This window comes from Mesoplodon mirus (genome assembly GCF_964341445.2).
Source record: "Mesoplodon mirus genome assembly, chromosome: 6".
In the NCBI taxonomy this organism is placed as follows: Eukaryota; Metazoa; Chordata; class Mammalia; order Artiodactyla; family Ziphiidae; genus Mesoplodon; species Mesoplodon mirus.
Window position 1 is genome coordinate 33457591 of NC_138982.1, and position 24529 is coordinate 33482119.

Consider the following 24529-nt stretch of genomic DNA (forward strand, 5'->3'; position numbering starts at 1 on the left):
AAGTGAAAGGAGTCACCGAATACAAAGGCTGATGTGTTTGGAATAACAGATGCTGGAACTAGAAAGGATCTTTAGGATCAACTGATCTAATCCCTTCATGTTTCAAATAAGGACTCCCATCCTCCCCAGGCCAGGCTCCTGGTTGGAATCCTAGCGCTCACCTAGTGAGGAGCATCACTCATCTGACTGGTCCAAGTGCCACGACTTTCAATGGGTCACCTTTACTAGTGGACAGAGCAGCCAAGTGTCACAAAGCACACGCCCCTACCCCATTCCCTCTTGGCTTCGATTCCCTACAGAGAGGCCAGTTGTGCTGGGTGACTCCCGGTCTGCCTCGGGCAAGTCCTGCTGGCTTTCTCAGCACTCTTGCCTGCATGCCTAGCGCTCCTAGATCCTGTGCTCAGAAAATCTAAATCTCAAGATTTGGATTTTAGAGGAGGTAGGAGGTACACCAGAGCTCTGGTTAGCAGGATAGCAGGAACCAGCCCAGCATTAAAAATAAAGCAGAGTTTCGTTTCCCATGTGGCTTCGGATCCTCGTTCATGTCCCCTCTGCATCCCTACAGGGAGGAGAGCAGGGGCTGTCAGGCTAGATCCAGGCTAGTCCTGGATGCCTGGCTATCCCTTCATTTAACAGCACACAAAGCCCCCTCCAGTATCTAAGAGGGAGGTGGGACCCTACCTAGCACAGAACATCCAGTTCACTAAGAAGAAATAGAAATGCTCAGTGAAACTCAAGGAAGAGGAACGATATGGTAGAACTCTTCAAAAATTAAAAGTATAAGGTTCTAAAAGAATAAATGCTCAAGGAATTGGAGGGCTAATTATTTTTTTAATGTTAAAAAGTATAGGTGACTACAGAGTCAAGGCCAGTAGCTGGAAACATAGGCTGATTTTCAAATATACCACAGTATATATACCACAGTAGTGGGTTGAATTTAAAGTATAAATATTAAATGACCCTGACCAGAATCAAGTTTAGCTTCCTAGAAAATGCTTCCTTTCCACCATTGCATAAAGTTGGTTGTAAACCACTGAACCACAGAACTTTGAAGCTGGAAAGGATCGTAGCTTTTATCCTATCTAACCAATGTTTAAGAATAATCTTTAAAACCAATCTCCTAAAAATATGAATCATAAATTATATATATACCCAGTCAGCAGGAAACTGTATGCAAAGTATATGGAAGGGGAATGGGCTGCTTTAAATAGGCATTCCAGAAAGGACCTCTGGGTTCTGTTTTTGCTTTGATGACATAAACCTGAACCCCTAGTCTTGTAAAGTACTTCTAAAAACCTCTGACCTATGAAAATTTTGAAGTGGCAATTTCTGAAGCCACCTATTTCCCAAGAATATTTCCAACCCCCTCTGTCCTGCTCCCTATGGCATGGAGATGAAAACACAAGAAGCACGCACGGGCTCGGTATAAAACCTTGGAAAAGAGAAACAGTGGGCAGAGTTTCCAACATTGGCCTGTGGCTGGATGAACCCTGTGATATTCAGGTACATGCTCATCCCCTTACTCATCAACTGTACCTCATTGTGGGGCAGTGGAACCTAAGAGAAGTAATAAACACAATCTGTGTCTTCAAGCGGATTACAGTCTATCTGGGTAGAAGGCATCAGATAAGCTGGTGTGACAAGGTACATGGCACAGAGGCTCAGAGGGTTGACAAAAGGCTCAGTGGAGATGGAAGGCCTGCGTAGAGACGTAACTGATGACTAGGGGTTGGAACGCAGAGAGGCCAGTGCTCCACTGCTGCAGTCTTGCAAACACCTGCCTGTATAGTTTTTTTGAAATGATGCCCAGAAAAATGTCTATCTATGTTATCTTTGCCATTGAAAGAAACACTTTTGCAATAATGAAGAAATACCAATATAACTCCTCATCAAGTGAAACAATGTTCACCATTTCATTCACCCCAGAACGTGGCCCCTTGTGCAAGACCACATACCAGCCGTACTCAGTCTTTGTTATGTGTGTATGTGTGAGGAGATGGGAAAAGCAGGGGTTGGTGGACGGAAAGGCCTAGAGCAGCCACCAGACCAACTATTATTTTCCTCCTTATACAGTTAAAGAAAATACATTTTAAACATGAACTTCAACACTGAGATAAATTGGGCAGGTTGTACTTTGAACCAATATTTTGCATTGGTGCTTAAAGTCTTTTCCCCTTAGCCCCTGTGATGAGCATGGAACTAGCTGGCTATCTGGGGCTATTTATTTCTATTCTGAATGACTTCAGAGGGTGCAGCTGGGATAGCAGTACTCACATGCGGCCTGGTCTGAAGGAGGGAAGTAAGCCAGTGTCCTGGAAAGAGGCAGCCAGGAGAGCTCTGGTCCTGAGGAATTTCTCTGCCTGGGGAGTGTGGTCTCTTCTCCCCTCTCCACAGCAGGAAGAGAAGACTGGGTCAAAACTGAAGTGGCAGCCACTTGGGTGTGCACAGTCACTTCTTCAGGGAGCCCCTGCCCCCTTGCCGGGGAACCCCAGGATGTTCCACTTTCCGTGTGAGAAGGGGCGGTTCTTCCTTCTGACCCTGAACTGCTGGACGGCGGGCGACGCCTTCCCAAGGCTGAAAGCAGACAGCAACAATTAAAATTCCACCAACAGACTTCCAAATGTCTGAACAATCTTTGAGTGGGCTCACCTCTGACCTCTATAAAATAGACACGAGAAGAAATTAGGAGCCATTGTTCATTCTATGAAAAATCTCTGAAGGAGAGACCACAAACCAAGACAAAGACTGTTTTCAGATCTCACAAACAAAGATTCTGCATTTTGTGGTAAAATTATCAGCAAAGGGGTACAATGAAGCCAAGTATCAGACGATAAAGAACCAGAGGTCGGCTTCTGATCATCATGACTCATTACTCACATTCCACAAAGTTGGTCCCAGAATTTACTTGAATTTAACATAAACAAAATTTCCACTATCTGGATGACCAACAAACCCAGGCTGCATCACGTGCAGTTTCTAAGCTCTATATCCATCATTCACGAATGGAATTTAAAATACTGTCCTCTGTACTCTTTACAGAATTGAGTCCCCCAACCAGACGTCCCATCACTAAGGTGTGAAACCATGGGGTCATCTTTGATGGCTACAGCCTCTACTTTTAGGCCATCACATCACCAAGCTGTATCGATTTTATCAAGTCTTTACCAATCCCTTCCTCTCCAGCCCTGAGGCCAGCAGGCCACATGTTAGCACGTGGTATCTGGATCTCTGTGTCTGCCTGGGTGGTCCCCTGGACTCCAGGTTCCTTCTGCCCCATCTCTCACCCCAGACATCTTATACCCACGTGCCAAGTGAACCCTGCCCGAATTCACTTTAGTCATGTCACTGCCTGTTCGAAAACCTCCAGTGACTTTTCCCACCACACCGAATCAAAACTGCTTGGTTTTCAAAGTCCTCAGTAATTGTGCCTAACCCCACCCACATGACTGTCCTACCCGCAGCTCTGTGTGTGACTTATGTCCGCCCCGAGGGAGGCTGCTGGCCTTGCCACCCACGAAGAGGCCACACTTCTCTTCCTTCCTCTGTAACTTTGCTCATATGGTCCAGGCATCCCACTCCTCAGCCATCCTTCCCACCAATACAGGCTTAGGCACAAATCTCAGCTCTGAAACCTGTTAACTGTTTGACCTGCACACATTGGATTGATTAGTTTCTCTAGCTTCCGTTTCCGAATTCCTAAAATGAGAGTAATGTGACCTCACCACTTGCTGTGAGAATTGAGAGACATGTTGGTATAGCGTAGGTACTAGTTGGTGCTAGCTTTCTTTGTCTTCCCTTCCTCAATCAAATCCTGCTCATCCAGCCCCAGCCCCTTCTTGAAATCCTTTGCTAAAAATGGCAAACTACAGAGCTGTGCGGACCGCAGTGAGAACAGCCATCTGAGCTACATTAACACAAACACACAGCCAAGCAGCCCACCAGACCCGGTACCTAGGAGAATGCAGCGTGTGGCAGGACTGCTGATGTTGTGTGGATTCAGTCTGGCCATGGAATGTAGATTCCATGGCACTGGTCAGGGCACTCAGCAAAACTGCACCCTCACCTGGTCTAGGCTTACAACTCAATTAACCGCAGTGGGCCACAGGTGGAGCTTAAGGCACAGGTCTGGTTCATCCCGGCCCAGGCCCCTTGGCTGAGCACTGTGGCTCAGGATGGGGGAAGGCAGAGACCAGCAGACATTAGGTTTTCCAGGACTGGACATACATGTGTGACATGAGTGTCATCAGCATAAACTCACCTAAGGTGCTGCTCTGGGAAGTCAGAGCGGCTGCTCTCTCAGGCCCAACAGGGGAAATGGTGAAATCTGTCCTCCTTGAAGAGTCACTGCTTCCTGTAGCTGCTGTTTCAGTTTGTGGAGTGAAGTTTCCTGGAGCATCTGAAGAAGCGTGGCTCTTCCTGGGGGTCTGAACCATCACATCCTCTTTGGAGACCACTGTTGAAAAGTCCACTTGATTCTGATCAAAGGTAATATTTTCTGTGTGGGGTTGTTCAGTGTTGCTTTCTAGCCAGTGGTTTTTTACAGCAGCTGAAACAATAGGAAAATGGATCAGTGAGGACTTGTTGGCTTCTGAAAAGAGAAGTAAACCTTCAGAAAAGTTATATGAGCAGATATATCAGCGGAGAAGTGGATTCAAGGAGAATGATCTCACCTTCCTTTTTTCCAACAGTAATTATTCTTGCAATCCAGGGGAAGAAATTATGAAGCAACAATACTATATAGGGTTAAATTTTATAATAAGTGGAATAAGTGATGAAAATTGATAGAAAGAGACCAATTTGAAGTTATTGCTGATCACATGGGTCCTTGAAAAAACCCATTTTTATTTTCCCATTTGGGAATGATATTTTTCTTTCTGCTTAGGATCGGGGGCTGTTGAGAAAGCTCCGCAGGGATGAATGAAGTCACTTCTATCTATACGAGTCAGGCAAAAATGGCCAACCATCGGACCAGTAAAGGCTGCAGGCAGAACCTACAGTTCAACTCAAAATATCATACGCACATGGGTGCGCACACACACACACAATCCCAAAGGAGCAAGTTATCTTCTAGATCAGCCCTGTCCAAGAGATGTATAAAGTAAGCCACAAATGCAAGCCACATAGGTAACTTTAAATTCTGCAGTAGCCACATTTTTAAAAGTAAAAAGGAATGGGTGAAATTAACTTTAATAAATATTTTATTTACTCCAACATATTCAAAATGGTACTTCAATATGCAATTGATATAAAAATTACTGAGATATTTTGCATTCTTTTTTTGGTATTAAACCTTTAAAATCCAGAGAGTATCTTGCTGGCCACACTTCAGGAGCATGCTAGCCACATGTGGCTAGTGGCTGCTATATGGACAGTGCAATTCTAGAGCAATGGTTCTCAACACTGTCCCCACGCTGGTCCACTCCAACCTGAAGCAGTGGCTCACTTACTGGAGCTGGAGGGGTGGTGATTATAAATTCTTCCGTAAAGAGATTCTGACAAACTTTCCTAAGGGGATCATTTCCTCCCCAAGCCCCTTGAGAATTACTGTTTTCATGCTTCCTATTCTGTTTCCTGTAAGTGATAATTAACAGAGGCTTCCTAAGGAGGAGGGAGCTTCCTAGGCATCTGGGCTCCTCTGGGGCCCAGGCCCAGACAGGCAAGGTCCACAATCAGCTAGAAATGGGATGTGGAGGGGTGTTTCTGGGGCAGCCACCAAGTCCACAAGTTCAACTTGGGACTCTGGGGTTATGGACAGCATGTAACCTTTGTTCTTCCTCTCTGAGCTGCAAAGGCAAGCTGGCCTCCAAAGAGGAAGGGAAAGGATTTGAGGATGCCTTCCCTACCCTCTTGGTCAACTTGGCACAATGAGGAAGTTATTCTCAAAAGAAGCCAGAAAAAAAGTGATTGTGGGGAGGCAGAAGGGACTTAAAACCCATGCTCCAAAACTGGTAAGCCATGAGCAAAGGGAAGGAAATGGATTTAGCTCTATTACAGCCTCAAGATGAGTGTGAGATGTGGCCAATGGTGAGCATGGCTGGGCCCCTGGAAGCAGCCACGTCCCCTTCTTCAGGGAACAAAGGATGGATATCCCAAGATCCAGTCAGCTCAGGGAATTCCAGTCTTCAAAAGGAAAAGAATGGCCACATGAAGACAGGACATGGTTAGCACTGAACCATGTTGTCTCCCTGGAGGGTTGACTAAAAATGGAAGGCAGGAAAAATGCACTCTATATAAACAAAACTAAAAGGTAGACAATAGTCCTGCAGTATCCTGAATAACCCTGCACTAACAACAACTAAAAATGCTGAATAAAATGTTTTTTTAAAAAAAAAACTTCTAAATGCATTGCTGAGTTGGCACACAAATCTTGTGAGGTCAAAAATGAACTGAGAGTTGGAATTCAGAGAGTTGAGCTAACTCTGAAGCTGGCAGCTGCCCTGGCACCTGCTCAATATTTGTGACCTTGAACTTCTGTTCTGATGGCCACAGGGATGCAAGAGATAAGAGACAAAATTCTTAAGGAGGCAGTCTGAGAGGAAACACCTATATGAAGTTAGGACCAGGGCTATACGTTGGATGTAAGGCAAATAGAAACAAACCTGCCTTGCAGAAGAGGACAGCAAGGGAATCTGGAAAAATAACTCTCACTCAAGAATTTATAACCATAAAGCTAGCCCTCATATGGGGGTGCAGCACATAGTCACAATACCTGTGTGGTCTAAACCTCAAGTCAAGGGTGTGTTTAAAAGTGGTCCTATAGAGATTACCATACTAAGTGAAGTAAGTCAGACAGAGAAAGACAAATATCATATGATATCACTCATATGTGGAATCTAATTTTTTTTTTGGTCATGCCTCACAGCATGTGGGATCTTAGTTCCCTGACCAGGGATCGAACCTGCCTCCACTGCACTGGAAGTGCAGAGTCTTAACCGCTGGATCGCCAGGGAAGTCCTAGAATCTAATTTTTAAAAAATAATACAAATGTACTTATTTACAAAACAAACAGTCTTACAGATATCGAAAACAAACTTATGGTTGTCAAAGGGGAAACGTAGGGGGGAGGGATAAATCAGGAGCTTGGGATGAACATACACACACTACTATGTATAAGATAGGTAGCCAACAAGGACAACTGTATAGCACAGGGAACTCAACTCAGTATTCTGTGATAACCTATAAGATAAAAGAATCTAAAAAAGAATGAATATATGTATATGTATAACTGAATCACTTTGCTGTACACCTGAAACTAACAACACTGTAAATCAACTATACACCAATAAAATTAAAATTTTTTTAAAAAGTAGTCCTGAAACTTGTGAATACACTAAAAACCAGTGAATTATACACAGGCATACCTCATTTTATTGTGCCTCACATATACTGCATTTTTTACAAATTCAAAGTTTGTGGTAACCCTGTATCAAGCAAGTCTACTGGTACCAACAGCATTATTTTTAACTAAGATACGTACATTGCATCTTTTAGACATAATGCTATTGCATACTTAACATACTACAGTATGGTTTAAACATAACTTTTATATGCACTAGGAAACCAAAAATTTCGTGTGACTTGCTTTATTGTGATATTCGCTTTACTGCAGTGGTCTGGAATTGAACCCACAATATCTCTGAGGTATGCCTGTACTTTAAAAGGCTGAATTTTATGGTATATAAATTATATCTCAAACCACACACACACACACACACGCATATTCTGCTACTGGGGAGGAAAAGTGGTCCTGATATACAGTGCCTCTGGGTACTTGGCAGAAACAAATGTGAATTCTCTCTAGATAAACATACCTTCAATCCAATTTTATTATTTACTGATAAAATCCTAAGGAATAAGAGATCACAGTAAAAAAAAAAATCACAAAATAAACAAGAAAAAGGCATCTGTAGGCAAAAGTCAGCAAACTAGACAAGCAAAGACTTCAACTACTAGAATTATCAGACAAAGAATGTAAGTAAATAAAACTCCATGAAAAGAAATAAGAAGAAATTGAAAATGAGAGAAGAAGAGACTATACATAATGGCCAAAAAATATGAAAGAAATCTGAATGGAAATTCTAGAATTGAAAAAATAATAATAATTAAAATTAGGAAACTTAACAACAGATTAGATACGGCTGAAAAGAGAATTAAGAATTACAAGACAGATGACAAGAGAATGCTGAGATGATATGAAAATATAGAAACTATGAAAAAGAGGTGACGAGACAAGGAAGATAGAGTGAGAAAGTCCAACATATATCTAATTGGAGTTCTAGGAGGAGAAATGAGAAAAAGGAGAAATGGCTATATTCAAAAAGGTAATGGCGGATTTCCCTGGTGGTGCAGGGCTAAGAATCCGCCTGCCAATGCAGGGGACATGGGTTCAAGCCCTGGTCCAGGAAGATCCCACATGCCGCAGAGCAACTAAGCCCGTGAGCCACAACTACTGAGCCTGCGCTCTAGACCCCACGAGCCACAACTACTGAAGCCTGCAAGCCACAACTACTGAGCCCGCGTACCACAACTACTGAAGCCCACGTGCCTAGAGCCCGTGCTCCGCAACAAGAGAAGCTACCACAATGAGAAGCCCGAGCACCGCAACGAAGAGTAGCCCCCGGCTCGCCACAACTAAAGTCCACACGCAGCAATGAAGACCCAACACAGCCAAAAATAAATAAAATTTAATTTAAAAAAAAAAAGAAAGAAAACAAGACAGCAAATCTTGGATAACAATAGCACATAAGTTGGGAGGGGATGGTCAGAATCAAGTTGTATTGGAGAAGGTAACTTTAAGCTGTGTCCAAAATGCACTTTAAAGTTCCTCAAGCTGACCCTAAAGAATAAAAGTGGTAGAGCTTGGAATGATATAAAATTTCCATTGAGAGAAATCAATGAACATTGCCTAAAACCAAAACCAAAAAAAACCAATACACAGTAACATAGCATGTTATTTAGAGATATGGACATAATTCCTAAGAGAATCAGTTGAAAGGGCTGAAAGTGGGAAGCAGAAAATGACAATGGTAGGAGTGGTCAGGGTTTTTATAATAGCCTTATAAAACATATTTGATCTTTAAAGCATGCATAAGTTTGATAAAAATAAAAATTAAATTTTACAGGACAAGCCCCTGATGTCACTGGCCTGGGATTCCAAAAGAACAGTATCCCACTGGCCCCTGTTTAGCTCTGGATGTGCCTCTATTCCTTTGATTGTGTATGAACTGTTCCTCAGAAAAGGGATTAACAAACCACGCAGGCTGGGGCAGGCAGCACCCCAGGCCACACTCTCTGCCGTTCAAGGTCTTGTTTGATTGTGAACATCAAGTGCTTTACACCATTCCAGGCTGTACCTCAGGAAGAACAATGAGTCAAACGCTAAAATATTTACTGAAGTCCAAGGACGAGTCCTTGCAGAAGCCCTGAGTTGTTTAGGGCTCCTGTGGTTGAATTTTGTTTGTGGTATGGCTCCCTATTCAGCACAGGTGTAAACCCTGAGCGGGAGAGCAATTCAGAGTAAAGTGCACAGGACTGGACAGGGACCTACCCCATGCAGGGGAAGGTATCGGGGAACCTGCTCTTCCTCTTTGTGGAGAAGAGAAATTGGCCCTCAAGAAAGGGGCTGCGGAAAGGCTGTGGAGCCTGGGCCAGCCGGGCAGTGAGAAGAGGCTGTGTGACACCAGACACTCAGGGGCAGCCTTGGGGGTTAGGAAGGGGTGTCCCGAGGCTCAGGGGAGGCTGGCACTCCTCACCTCATCCATCCCTCTCCCCAGAGGGTCAGAGGCAATTGCTCAAGCCCCACTCACATCCCGTGGCAACTGAGCCACACCGACCAGCCTCATACTGGAGTTTAGATGTCCCAATTTCCCAGGTGTCTTTTGAGCTGGAAATACCATCCTTCCCTCTGCACTCAGCCACCTGTGTCAGGCCATCACTTTCCCTTGTACCATGAATGGAGATTAAATTAACAAGAGAGTTTTACTGCTTTGCCTGTTTTTTTTTTTTTCCAAGTTGACAACTTCCATTTCTGTAATGTCTTAATGTTCCAGAACATCTGTTTGTGAACCAACAACATCAGGGATGCTAGCATGGCCCAGGAGTAGGATTTCCTAATTAGCAGCTGCTACAGAGTCAACTCCTCACCACCCACCCCATGATTTGGGGTTTTTCAGCTTGCATTGTTCCTGAGCAGTGTAGTGGGTGTTTGCGGGGAGTGTGCCGTCATCCAAAGAGGCAACTTCTTCCCGGCGGCCCGGCCACCCCCATGCTGCACCATCTACCGCTGCCGCAGCCCCATGTCAAATGCCGCCAGCTACACTCTCGCTTCTGGGGCACAGTGTTGAAGCACAAGCACTTTGTTTCCCTCCATTTAGATTCAGATCTCACTACCCAGTGCTAGGTGCGTTCACCTGTGTTATCTCATTTGATGCACGTGACAGCTGGTCAAGTAGATGTCATGGCACATGGAGAGACTGAGGGGCAGAAAGATTGATTGTTCAAGGTCACAGGCTCAACAGCAGAGAGAAAAGAATCTGAACCCAGGTCCCCTTCCATCACACCCCCACTTATTCGGTGACACGGGGCCTCCAAGGCACTAACCAATGAGCAGGGCCAAAGAAAGTCTCACCAGCCTCCAACCTTCAGCCTTAAACCCCACTGCACTCCCTGTTTCTAAGAGGAACGAGATGGTGCCTGTCACGTGGGCTTTGGAATCGGACAGACTTGGCTTGACAGCAGCTGCATGTTATTAGCTGGAAGACTGAGCAAGAGGACTTCTAAATTAGCTTCTAACTCAGAGATGAATTTCACGGGTAATGAAAAGAATGATAACAAAGAAGTAGTGCCTGGATGGAGAATGAATTTATGGGAGAAGAAAAGTCTGTTTTCAAAATATGAAGTTTGGGGTGATGTTATAACTTCCAGGTGGAAATGTCTGACGGGCAATTAAGATGTGGGCTATTGATCAGGAGAAAGGACAAAGAGGTGGCAGATGAAGGGGAAAGTAGGGGTCAAGGACTGAATTGAGGGGAAAACTTGAATTTGGCGGCAGGACGAGAGCCAGTGGAAGACACACGGATGACAAGGGAAGGATAGGATGACATTAAAAGTAGGAGTCAGGAAGGCTGTGCATGCAGAGATACAGCAGAGAGAGGCCATGGACACCAGGCCTGCAAAAAGTCCAGAGATGAGTCGACCTAAGTCCCCAGGACTTTCCCAAGTGTCGCTTGGGAGATGGAAGATGGTCAGATGGCTAGGGGTTAAGGTTCACGAGGGAGAGGCTCTGGAAGGTCGGTAAGACACTGACCCCTAGCTGTGGAATTCCCCATTCCTGTCCCCCCACCCCTTGGAGCTTTCCTGGGATCCTCAACTTGGGAAACACTCTTCAGAGTGCTGTGGAGCTGGGCGCCTTGAATCTGCACGGCTGTATCTTAGAACTATGATAGCAGGTTTCTTTGTAATTTTAAAAGATTTTCCTAAAATTCAATTGCTCACACAGGGAGGGAAGAAAAGAGACTTTAAAAAGATAGAGAGACTGTAAACCCCCCCCCTTTCTTTTTAATCTCTTTGGGGTGATGGATGCAGAAACTACAAGAGGAGGAGGCTACTGTTCACAGGAACTTTAAGGGAGAAGGAAATTAGGCTCCTATTCTCAGAGATGAACTTAAGAAATCCCACACGTTCACAGTCTGCAAAGCACTTTTTACAGGATAATTTCGGGGGGGCTAAGTTATCCTGTTAGATCCTGACATTCTGAGTGGCAGGTAGGATAGGAATTCTTGCACCATTTTATAGAAGAAAAAACTGACTGAGGCTCAGTACTGAGGTCACTTGCCCAGAATAACCCAGAAAATAAGCGGCAGAGCAGAGACCAGAGGCCAGCTCTTTCATTCCAGTGTCTTTCCCAATTAACACACCCACATGGACACCAGTATGGACCAAGAGACAAGCTCAGCCAGCTCTTCCCAAACTAATGTATGGTGTGTGTGGCCTGCTTCGCTAGCTAGCACCCACAGGGCTTTGCATCATTCATTCTGGGCAGAGTTGGGAAATCGGCTGGGTTGTCTGTGGTGCCCCCATCCCTTTCCAGAGGTGACCTCTGTCCTTAGGGACCCCAGCAACCAACTACTCTGACCCTCACATGACAGGACTGGGGCCCAAAGGGGTAGTAACAGTTCCAAATCCACCATGTGGTCAGTGAGTGGCATTTATAAATTTTTTTTAAATGTTCACTTTCACACTCATTAGGATAGCTATTATCAAAAAAAAGAAAAATAAGAAGTGTTAGCAAGGATGTGGAGAAATTGGAACCTTAGTGCTTTGCCTTAGTGGGAATATAAAATGATGCAGTTCCTGTGGAAAACATTTTGGTGGTTCCTCAAAAACTGAGACATAGAATTACCAGATGTTCCGGCAATTCCACTGCTAGGCATATATACAAAAGAACTGACAGCAGGGAATCAGATACTTGTATACCCATGTTCATAGCAGCATTATTCACAATAGCCAAAAGGTGGAAGCAACCCAAGTGCCCGTCAACGGGTAGATGGATAAACAAAATGTGGTATATGCATACAATGGAATATTATTCAGCCTTACAAGGGAAGGAAATTCCGACACATGTTACAACATGGGTGAACCTTGAAAACATTATGGTAAGTGAAATGAGCCAAACGCAAAAGGAAAAATATTACATAAGTCCACTTATCTGAGGTGCCTAGAATAGGTAAAGTCATAGAGACAGAAAGTAGAATAGAGGTTAGCAGGGGCTGGAGGGAGGGAGGAATGGGGAATTATTAATGAGTTTCTATTTGGAAAATGAAAAAGTTCTGGAAATGGGTGGTGGTGATGCTTGTATAACATTGTGAATGTAATCAATGCCAGTGAATTGTACACTTAAAGTGGTAAAAATGTTACATTACATATATTTTACCACAATAAAAAATACATATATTTACTGAGCATCAACCACACACAAGACATGGTGGAATCTGCTCCAAGGAGCTTCCTGCTTCCAAGAGGGCTGAACCACGGAAATAAATCCCTATGATGCTGCTGGAGTGTAGGAAGTGGCCCAGCAAGGCAGAGGGGGCGCCCGGGGAGTCTGGAAGGCGCAGGGCTAAGACCAGAATCCCATCCTCCCTCCCCCAGCTGCCGCCCCCTCCTCCAAACACCCCCGGCCTTCCATAGCAGAGCCCTCATGGCCTCACTGTCTGCACCCCAGGAATCCTCCAAATGAGGGGGATTTCAGGCCAGATGGCCAGCGGCAGGATATTTGGGGGCAGGCAGGAACCTTGGGCGCTTGGGGGGAGGGTGGCTGCAATCTCACCAGAAAGGCAGCCGCCTACTCAGCTCGGCCACTCTGGGCAGTGTTTTGAAACGCTGCTGCGGATGTAATGATTCTGGGTGGAGGACATTTAGGAGCCAAATGAGTTTGTGTGAACAAAAGACTCAGCTCTCGATCTGGACTGTCCAGGGCTCTCGGGGAGTTTCGTTTCCTTCCTTGTTCTTACCCTGAAAGGAGCGGCCCCAAGAAAAAACATACACATTGAGAAGTGTTTGGACTTAAACTCCGATGATGTGATTTTTAAAAAGATTCCCCTGGAACAGCCCCTCGTAATGAAAAGCATGAAGTTTACAAGGCACATTATCCTCCCCTCCCCGTGAGAGAGTCAGCCTTCGTCCAGATGACCATCCTCCAGGACAAAGGCTGAGCCGTGACCCAGAGTCGGCTGACCTGGAGCCCCTGGGTCTGGGGTCAGGCTTCCAGAAAGGGAATCACCCCTGAGGCGGCCTCAGGGGCACTAAGGAAAGAGGCTGCCTATCCAGGAAGGAATGAAAGATGAAGGACCTTGGTGTGACCTCATGCTCCTTGCTTTAAAAATAATTCTATAGGTTTGAGGGGGAAAAAAAGACCTGGAGAAACAGCCCTAGGGTCAAAGGTCAGAAGATTCCCATTCAATTAAATAAGTCAACAAAAAAGCTTTCTGTGGGGGGCCTACACCTTGTGCCTCGGTTTTCTTTGCCCCTCTTACCCTCTGAAAAATAAACACCCATGGAGGGGCTGAAGAAGAGGCTCCTTAGCAAAGAGGCAGTTTTGAGAAAGAGGCTGAAGCAAGCGGCGCCAGAGGTGAAGGTCGGGGTTGGTGGGCGGGGGGGAGCCCGGGGAGCCAGCCTCCCTGCCTCCCGCGAGGTCACCCTGACATTCGCTCACACCCAAAGAGGAAGCCTGGTGGCAGGGCTCCACCAAAGGAGGCCTGCCAGGTTAGTGAAACAATAAAGAGGCAAGGAAAACATCCTGGTTCCGAGGAGGAAGGGGGAGAGGCGTGGGGAGGGGGCAGGAAGCGCCGCTACCGGGGCGGCGGGCGAACTGAGCCAGACGCCGGTGCCTTTACACATTCTGGGGTCCATTTACTCCACTGACTTGTGAGAAGTGGCCCAGGACTTGAAGGAAACCAGAGAAGCATCATTTGCCTGGGAAGTTTACAGCATTAGAAAATGTACGCATTGGACCGACGTTGAGGCCTGGACTGGGGAAGGGGAGGAAGGTGGTCGCCAAGGTCACTGCCTCTCAAGGGACGGGGGATGGGGGATGGGGGTCGGGGGGGGGTGCTCAGCGTGGGAACGCCAGGAGCCCGCAGGGGTTTAAGTGAAATCTATTTCACAAGATACATTAAAGGTTTACGGATAGCCTTTTAAAATTAAGATTGGGAAACATGACACTCGATTCAAACATAACCAATATTTAAAAAATCAGTTGTATGCCATAGCCAGTGAAGAAAAAAGATAAAATAGAGGGAGAAGAAAGGAAGGGGGCTGAAAAGAGAAATAAAACAAAAGGGAGAATCTTACAGAGGGAGGGAGAAATAAAGCTAGGGAGAATGTTTTTTTAAAAAGATGCCCACCAGAGTAGGGTAATGATTGGCTATTATTATGGCAGCCCAAATGAGGGGAGCACTTGCTCCCTGCAGGCACGTGCTCAGCATTTCACAGGGACTGTCCCAGTTAATCCTCTTGGCAATCCTGGGAGGTAGGCACCATTATTATCCCTATTTTCTGATAAGGACACTGAGGTATAGTGAGATAAGTAAATTGGCCAAGGTTGCAAGGCAAACAGTAGCACTTGGTATCAACCCAGGTCTGTCTGGCTCCAAAGATCAATTTAAAAAGCCAGAAATAAAGCATGAAGGATAGGAAAGGAAGGAGCAAAACAAAGACAGCTTCTGAAAGGGAAAGCAGGAAAGGGCTGAGGAGGACCTCCTGGTGTGCTTCCAGGATGACCTCCAAGGGACTCCGGGGTCCACACTGCGGCTTCACAACCCAAATGGGGTGACACACCTTGACAGCCTAGGTCACCCACTGTCCAAATGGAATTATGTGTACTTAATTCCATCTGATTAACAAGTGATGGGATTTAGGAGGAGGAAGGAAGGGAGGAAGGGAGGATGGGAGGAAAGAAAGGAGGGAAGAGTCCACACTTATTACCCGTGAGTGAGAAAAGGCAATGAGACAAAGATGAGAGAGGTTTTGAATGTGCAATGGAGAGATTAACAGGACCATTATCAGGCAAAGGGTGGTCGGGTCTAGGGGAGGAAAGGGAGACACGGCTGCGTTTATAACCGCTATCTGTGTTGTTGAAAGTGAAGCAGGATAAACGAATGTGTCAATGTCTGACTGGTGGCTGAAGGCTTGGAACTGGGTTTCGGCAGAGAAGAAAGAGGAGGCTCTCCCCCTCAGAGAAAATAGGTGAAGCCCTGCTGTCTTCCCTCCATGCCTTCCCTCCTGCAGTCCTCCTACCTAGAGTGCCCTGCTTCCTTCCCCTGGGCATTCTGGCAAAATCTGACTCATTTCTCACGCCCAACTCAGAGGCCACCACCTCCAGGAAGCCTTCCCAGAGACAACTCTCTCCCTCAACACTACTGTTTTACCTTGTTATACAATTATAACTTACTTGATCCCATTTCTGTGTCCCTTATGAGAGACTGTGGCTCACAGGAGATGCTCAATAAATGTTCACTTCACTGAGTTGGAGGGAGAAGGCCAAGGGCAGAGCTGTGAGGAACATCCCATTTGGTGGGCGGGGCAGAGATGGGAAGGAGCTATTTAGCCAGAGCCAGCTGAGAGGGCAAAGAGAAGGAGGCTTGAAAAAGGCCACTGAGATTTCCTAGAATGTTCTCCCACTTTCTTCTCACCTCCTGCATCTACCTTCTCCATAGAGCCCCACCTCACTTGGAGTAATGATACTGCCCGATGTGTTCCAGGGGAGCATTAATGACTAACCCATACAAGGCACATGCATGTTTACAAAGCTCGTCCATGTGGATTGATTCATTTCACCCCTACAACAACACTGTGAGGTGGACACAACTGGTATCCTCTCCATTTTACAGATATGGAAGTTGGCTCAGAGATGAAACAGCTTGCCCAAGGTCACAGTCAGTTCATTGTATTATAACTCATCACTTGCTATGTCTACATTTAAACGTGTTTTCACAGTCATAATTATATCTGCTTCTCCTCAAAAGCCTTGTTAAGGAAGCAGAATAGACATTATCATCTTCATTTTTAACGTTAAGGAAAGGAAGACCCAGAGATGTTAGGCAGCTGCCCAGTGACACATACCTAGAAAGCAAAGGGGTTAAGAGCAGAAGTCCTCTGACCCCGTCAGAGCCCTTGAGCCACCACTGGCATCCGTCTTCCCAGCTCTGCCAGCGGCATTCCATTACCACAAGGCCCAACTATACTATAAATAATTCCTAGCAAACCACAAGAATTCACCTACCCAGTGAGTCTGATCCCCTTCAAGGAGGTCCCATCAAGACCACACTTATTCCAACAATGCTGTCATTGCTCGAGCTGTTTTCTAAAAATCTCTGATTTTCAACAGAGCCTGCAGAATATTATTCTCTTGAGTTTCCTGGACAATGACAATTTTTTCATCCTTTGATAAGGCGTTTAGATTATTTTGGACACAGACACAAATTCAAAGCCCAATCTAGTGACTGATGAAGACGATCAAGATGAGTGAACCCATTTTGGATCCAGGAGGAGGTTTAACGGCAAAAATTCAGCAGTGAGTCGCTTGTGCCCCACACACTGGTTCTAAAGGTAGCTCCCAACTCCTTCAAACACTTTGGAGGCGTGTCAATAACCTCCAAAGGTTCTGACCTGGAGGGGAACAGTCATTGGCCACACAGGTCCAACTATGACTGATTTTCAAAGGCTTATTATTTTGGAGTCACATATACCTCATATTCTGTTTTTGTTGAATCCTAATTGCTTCACGTGTGTTAACTAGGTCTCCTCAGATGATTATATAGGCAAGGGCTGTGGCACTGAGTTTTTCTGACTTCAAATCTTGCTCTTTTCTCTGAAGCTAAGAAGAGAGAGAGAGTTCTAGAAGACCACAGGTGAAGTTGGCAGGGGTCCAGGGTGAGAGCGGACTAGGTAACAGAGGTCCTTGGAAGGTGGCCTTGAGCCCTTTACATTCAGAACTTGTCCCCTGGCCAATGAGCCTGGAGGTGAAGGGTGCATTGTCACCAATACAATGGTCAGTATTAACAGACACTGGTTTCAGGAGAGTCATTGTGGCCAGTATTTATAGAGCTCTCCTGCCCAGGCACCTCGCAATCTGCTCCACAGGGGATTACGACACTATATTCCCTGAGCAGGGGCCTATTAATAGCCCATTTGACAGATGAGAACCTGAAGGCGCAGAGAGGCTGAATAACCTACCAGGGTCCCACAGCTGGCCAGTGGCACTGTTAGGATTTGGACTGAGGCTATCTGACCCCCCAGCCAGGACCTCCCCAGGTCTGTGACTGCAAGGCCAGGAGGGCTCTCATCCACACCCGGCAAAAGATGATCCCAGAAAGTCTCACCCATGGCATCAACAAATGTCCTGGTGGCCCCAGAGGCTATAGGAGTGACACTTATCCCCACATTGAAGTTGCTTCCATCTCCTCCTACCACCCGGGGAAGGAAAATGTAGTGGTTTTCAATACTAGCCTAACGTATGGTAATCACTAGTCACGACCTTGCCCAAAGAACAAAAATCCCACCAGATTACAACCAGGTGTCTCTCTTCCATATCCTTGCAACTCCTTCCTCCAATGCGACCGACCGCCTCAGTTCAGACGCCCAGGATGGCGCAGGGCCAGCTGGAGAGCTTGACCTTGGCCTCTGCCCTCTTCTCGTCACCCGTCTTCCTCCCTGGTCTTCGTCTCCCAACTTATCAAAGACATCGAGCAGAAACTTGTCAAACTTATCAAATCCACGTCCTTGCCTCCAGCAGCCCAGCTCCCTCCCAGCCCAGAGAGGTGGGGCCTGCTGTTATTCAGGGTCTCCAGTGAGTTGAGAGCCTCCCCTCCAGAGCTCCCAGCAACTCCAGGAACTGGGAACACAGGGCCCTGCCTGCTTCCTACACCATCTGACCTGCCAGCTTTCCTCACACACTCACATGGCATGAAGTTCACGTACCCCAAACCAAAAAATAGCTCAAAAACAATGTGTGCATTTTGAACAGCCTCTGTAGCCTTGCTGGCTCCTTAAGAGATCTTGTACCAGGAGCCCTCGATCACGTGGTGGTGCAGGTGCTTCTGCAGTAGTACCCGGGCAGTGGTGACCGCAGGCTGGACAGGGCCTGTGCTGGGCACTAGGGTACAAAGAGGGATAAAATCTACTGCTTCCTCCCAAGGAGCTGCAGGTCTAGTGGGCTCACAAGTGCACGTTCGGAGCCACCACGTGGCCCTTCCCTGTCCCTCACACAGGCTCCGAAAGCTCCTGGACCTCAAGCTGAGAAGCCTGGTGTTGAATCTCCTCACATTTTATACCAGCATCAGGGAAGTCGAGAGGTGTTCACAGGATAAAGATGGGCCCTCTCAGAAAGGTAACTTTCAGCAGGTGATGGACCATCATTTCATAAAGAAATGGAGGCCCAGGGGGAAGTGATATGCCCAAAGTCACATGGTGACTAAGTGGCAGAGCCAAAACTTGACCCTGGACCTTTTGGACCAGTTTTCACCTCCAGCCACTCCAGTTGCTGGAGCACCATTTCTACCCCCAAGTACAGCTCTGTCACTGTGATGGTTGTGAAACTGCTTCACTAGTTTCTAGAACCTTTCCAGTAGTACCTATGTCTATGAGCTGCAGCCATCACATCACTCGTTGGATGCAACTGGATTTGTCAGATAATCTCCCAATCTAAGGGGACCTCACATCTTGCATCACACCCTGAACAAAGAGACCAAAAGTTTCTGAGCACAAAGTGAAATTACTGACTTTGGCTGGAAATCAACCAGGGTAGATGAGGCAAAAGAGTGAGAGCCCTAAAACAAAATGGAGAGTCTTCTTTTTCCTCCTTATTTTGGACATAAGCCTATCATTTAATGAATAAAGATGGATCTTCTAAGGTCCTTTCTAATCCTGAGGATGTAGGATTTTCTGAACGTAAAGAGGATTCTCAAAGTGCTCTTATAGACCCCAAACAAAACACTAATTTTGCCCAGTACTCCACAATTTAAAGGATCAATTATTGCCAATGAAATGACTCTAATTTAGAATGATGCAAAGTCCCTGTGGCATTCTCTTGCCCCATCCCCAATTCTGTATTCTAGTTCCTTCTAAAATACTGTATTTCCCTTCCGCCTGGTCACTTAGCCAAGGCACTGTGCTAGGCTACCTCCCTTCCCAGATGCAGGCTCCCTGGACACAGCGTGGTGGACAGCTTGCCAGCCTGTTCTGGAGGGACCCACTTCCTTCAGCAGCATCCACCAAACTTCCTGCTTGTCAGATGCCTTGCACAGTCAGTCACCCACAGAAACATCTCCTCAACTTGCTGGTGAAAGTATAATTTGGTACAATTCAAAGGGGCCATTTGGCAGTACTGCCAAGAATCTTAAAATGTCCACATCCAGGAATTAACATTCAGCAAATAATCAAATATAAATATAAAAATCTTTGCACAAAGATATTTAGTCACGGGCTTCCCTGGTGGCGCAGTGGTTGAGAGTCCGCCTGCGATGCAGGGGACGCGGGTTCGTGCCCCGGTTTGGGAGGATCCCACGTGCCACGGAGCGGCTGGGCCCGTGAGCCATGGCCGCTGAGCCTGCCCGTCCGGAGCCTGTGTTCCGCAACGGGAGAGGCCACAACAGTGAGAGGCCCGCGTACCGCAAATAAAAAAAAAAAGATATTTAGTCACAGCATTATTTATGACAATGAAAAACTGAAAACAGTCTACATATCCAATAAAGAAATAGCTAGAAAAAAGTTACCATATAGTGGAATAATATCTATTCTGGATATTCATACGGCTATACACATGGATTGATATGTAGATAGATAAATGGAGAGTTAGATAACTTTATATTCCATGTAAATGAGAAATAATAACAATTGCTAATATTTTCATACAATTCTAGTAGTTGGAATATAGGTGATAATTTATTTGTTGCTTTTCCTTCTCTATAACTTCCAAATGTTATATGATAAACATATATTAACTCTTATAATCAGGGAAAAAAAAAACATTTAAAAAGGAAAGACAGGGCTTCCCTGGTGGCGCAGTGGTTGAGAGTCCGCCTGCCGATGCAGGGGACACGGGTTCGTGCCCCGGTCCGGGAAGATCCCACATGCCGCGGAGCGGTTGGGCCCGTGAGCCATGGCCGCTGGGCCTGCGCGCCCAGAGCCTGTGCTCCGCAACGGGAGAGGCCACAACAGTGAGAGGCCCGCGTATCACAAAAAAAAAAAAAAAAAAAAAAAGGGAAAGACAACCATGCAGCTTGGAAGTACCGAATGCTAGCACTTTATCCTGAGCCCAAGTTAAAAATGTCACCTCGTGACCTCACTGTTGACTGACAGCAAGCCAGGCATCTCTGGCCCGAGGGTCCCTGCTCTGGCAGGGGAAACAAATGTCAGGGAGGAGGGGCCCCTGCCTGATGAGGGAGAAGCATCCTCACCCTCTGACCGCTCCTGGGCCAACGAGGGAAGCGGGAACACAATAAGCAAAAGGCGAACACTCCCGAAACATGCATCCAAACCCTTGTCTCCAGAGATTCCGCCACAGCAGCTCCCCAGCTACGGACCCCGACCACACCCCACCCCACAGCAAGGATGCAGGCCTCTCTGCTCCACCAGCAGCCCCTCTGCCCTCTCCCTGCCCTGGAGAAGACTGTCCAGTCCACTGTCCTACTGCACTGGGGGGTAAAGCAGGAGGGAGGTGTTGGCTTGCCGACCCTGTGTTTTGCTGATCCAGGAATGTGAGGACAGCTCTGTCACAGAGACAGTACTGCAAGCATGCATCCCTCTTCCCACCTCCCACTCTCACATCTGAAGCAATCATTTATTCCAGAAATCCGTGAGTACTTACCACGTGTCAGGCCCTCAACTAGCCCTGGCTTCCCACAGTCTATTCTCCACATCACTCCTCTGCTTAACAGCCCTCCTGGGGCCTAGGAGACAGTCTGCCCTCCTCACCGCCTTCTCCTGGTCCCACATGACCCAGTCACCGTGGCCTTCCTTCTCTCCATCCTGAAACATGCAAGCTCGTTCCAGCCTTGGGGCATTTGCACTGGCTGCTCCCTCTGCCGGCAAGGCTGGTTGCACTACAGCCCGGGGACACCCTGTGCCTCGTCTCCAGGACAGGAAGGAGCTGGGCATGTAGAAACAACAGTCTGGTGGGTTAGGACGGGGAGTGGAGTGAGAAGAGGCCAGAGAGCTAACACGGTCAGACCTGCTGGCCTTGTGTGATTTTATCTCAGCACAATGGCAAAGCCGTCAGAGGGTGCTCAGCCCAAGAGTGAGGTGACCTGAATTACATTTTAAGAACACTCTGGCTCCTGGGCGCATGAAGTAGAGGGAGAGCATGAGTGGATGCAGGGAGAACAGAAAAGAGCAGTGGAGATGAAGAGGGCAGATTCGGGATATATTCTGGAAACAGAAGCAACTGGAGTAAACACACACACACACACACACACACACACACAGATGTAGAGGGTGAGGACAAAAAGCATGGAGGGTGGCTTTTAGGCTTCTCCTTTAAGTAACTAGGTGGATGGTGTTGCCAGCTCCTGACATGGGAGCATCTGGGAGTCAACAAGGGGTTTGGGGGTGGGAATCAAGGGTTCTAGGTCTCTGACTTTTTTCCTCTTTCACGTCACTGTTAAACTTTGCCCAGGGAGACCAACATCTGCCACCTCCCACACGGTAAACAGGCTTCTTCCTGCTCTCCTAAAGGCTCCCCCAAATCCTCAGAATGAAAGCCAGGGGCCTGCCCTCAGCCTCATTCTCCCCATCCCCCTTTTCCTTTCATCTGGGACAGTACGCAGATGAGACAAGACCCAGCAGATACACCTTAGCTTACATGTTCCTTCACAGATCATCAGCTTTTTTTTTAACATCTTTATTGGAGTATAATTGCTTTACAATGGTGTGTTAGTTTCTGCTGTATAACAAAGTGAATCAGCTATACATATACATCCATCCCCATTCTCCTCCCTCTTGCATCTCCCTCCCTCCCACCCTCCCTAGCCCACCCCTCTAGGTGGTCACAAAGCACCGAGCTGATCTCCCTGTGCTATGTGGCTGCTTCCCACTAGCTATCCATTTTACATCTAGTAGTGTATATATGTTCATGCCACTCTCTCACTTTGTCCCAGCTTACACTTCCCCCTCCCCGTGTCCTCAAGTCCATTCTCTACGTCTGCATCTTTATTCCTGTTCTGCTCCTAAGACCGTTGCCTTTTATGCATACACTGTGCACTAACTCTAATCACCTGCCCACCCACAGCCAGCCCTCAAGCTGCCAGGCCCTCACGGCACCCTCAGGCCGGCCTGACCCCTTGCCTGGCACTGCTTCTTCCTCACCATCTATGCTGGATGTTCTCCACCCGGTCAGAGCTGGCTGCCTCTTCTCCCGTGACGTTCCCTGCTGCTGGGGCTCACCCTCCAGGCTGAATCAGCCCTGACCTCATCCGAGGTCAGTTCTGCATTCTCAACTGGCCAAGGAAGGCTTCACTGGGACAGGCTGCAGTCTTTATGGTGAAGGTGCCTCAACTGGTGCAAACCAGCTCCTCTCCATCCACCGCACCCCCATCACGCCTGCAGCCAGGCGGTCACCAGGTCCTCCTGCCTGGGCCCTTGCATCGCTCCCTTTCAATTTCCGCTCCCCTACATTCTCGTCCTGCTCCGTTTTCACCCTTTTCCTCCCAGGGTACCGATATACTGCCCACCAGCACTCTGATATCTCTGAAATTACTGCTGGGCTGTAGCAAGGGCAGGTCTGTATGTGATTCATCCATGAGGCTCCGGCACCAAGCACAATGAACACTGAACAAGAAAACGATACTGCTCCTTTCTCACGAGCCCTCAGGGGCTCCTCAACGCGCTCGAGACAAACACGGACGCCTTCCCAATCTGACCCAATCCTCCTTTCTAGTCCCGTCTAATGACTCCAGTTATGCTGGAGCCTAACTAGTCTCCCCAAGTCCTCTCCCCCCACCTTCCTGGCTGTTAACCTGCATTTACAAAATCTTGAGCGTTTCAATATTTGGGATTTTGCTGATGTCAATACCCGCCTCTCTGTCTATCCACATCCAAGCAACTCTTTCCTTCTCCCCAGTGTGTCTCCCTGGGCTGCCGGCCCCACCTGTCTCTCCATCTCTGTGTGCTGCAGCCCATCTCCATCCACACCTTTCCTTGGGTCAGTAGGATCTCGTGACACTTCTTCATCGATGAATCACTCGTGCATCAGCATTTCACTTTTTAGACATTTGGATCTTGTGCTCCAACAAGACTGCACGTTCCCTTGGGGCACAGCAGACTTGTACCTCACCCTCCTCCCCGTCACCTGGCACAGCTCCTCACACAGAGAAAGAGCTCTGTACATATTTTCTGATTTACAGATCAGTCAAACATGATGCAGACTGAGTCATGTACCACACTCCAACAAAAGAAGAGAGAGAAGACAGGACAGAAACATCTTCGTTTCTATCTACTCGAGATGCACGATGAGTGTGCAGAAGAGGGCATAGAAGTTTAAAAGAAAACAATTTTACAGCCTCTGGATAGGGTACCATTTGACGTCTCCTCCTACTGAATAACTACTCATAACACTTCCTCAGAATACCAGCCCTGCTCCCAGGAGAGCCCATTGAGGACATCACCAATTCATTTCAGTTTGGTTGCTAATGAATGTAGCTACCTCTGGCATCCATAACCTTATGGATTGGCATAGAAACAGGGCGTAATTCACGATCTCCAAATAAAACACCGTCTTACACATGTAGAAAGACTTGCAGCCCCATCTTCTCTTGTAAGATCTCTGCTCTGCAGGTTGTCCCCACCACTACGGCCACCTCCTCGTCCTGTCTCTCATTCCTAGTCCTTACTCTCGAAAAAAGGGCAAGAGCAAGGACCTGAGGAAGAGAGGAAGCAAAACGACGCACTGGAGAGGATCTTAGAGATCTAGGCAACTCTCACCCCATTTAACCCATGAGAAAACTGAGGCTGCATGATACTGTGGAATGAGCAAACG

At 47.0% G+C, this 24529-nt stretch overlaps 1 protein-coding gene across 3 annotated transcripts in view; it reads right to left on the minus strand.

Moving 5' to 3' along the window:
- The window catches only part of HEG1 (heart development protein with EGF like domains 1), an 81351-nt gene that overhangs the window by 52662 nt on the left and 4160 nt on the right, over positions 1–24529 (minus strand). For 2 of the 3 annotated variants that reach the window (XM_082626126.1, XM_082626124.1), the window contains exons 2-3: positions 4259–4606; positions 2275–2574 (exon numbers count right to left, since the gene is read on the minus strand). In XM_082626126.1, the coding sequence (XP_082482252.1) occupies positions 2275–2574; positions 4259–4606 (648 nt within the window). The remainder of the gene's footprint in view (positions 1–2274; positions 2575–4258; positions 4607–24529) is intronic. The other variant, XM_082626125.1, reaches the window with a different exon arrangement.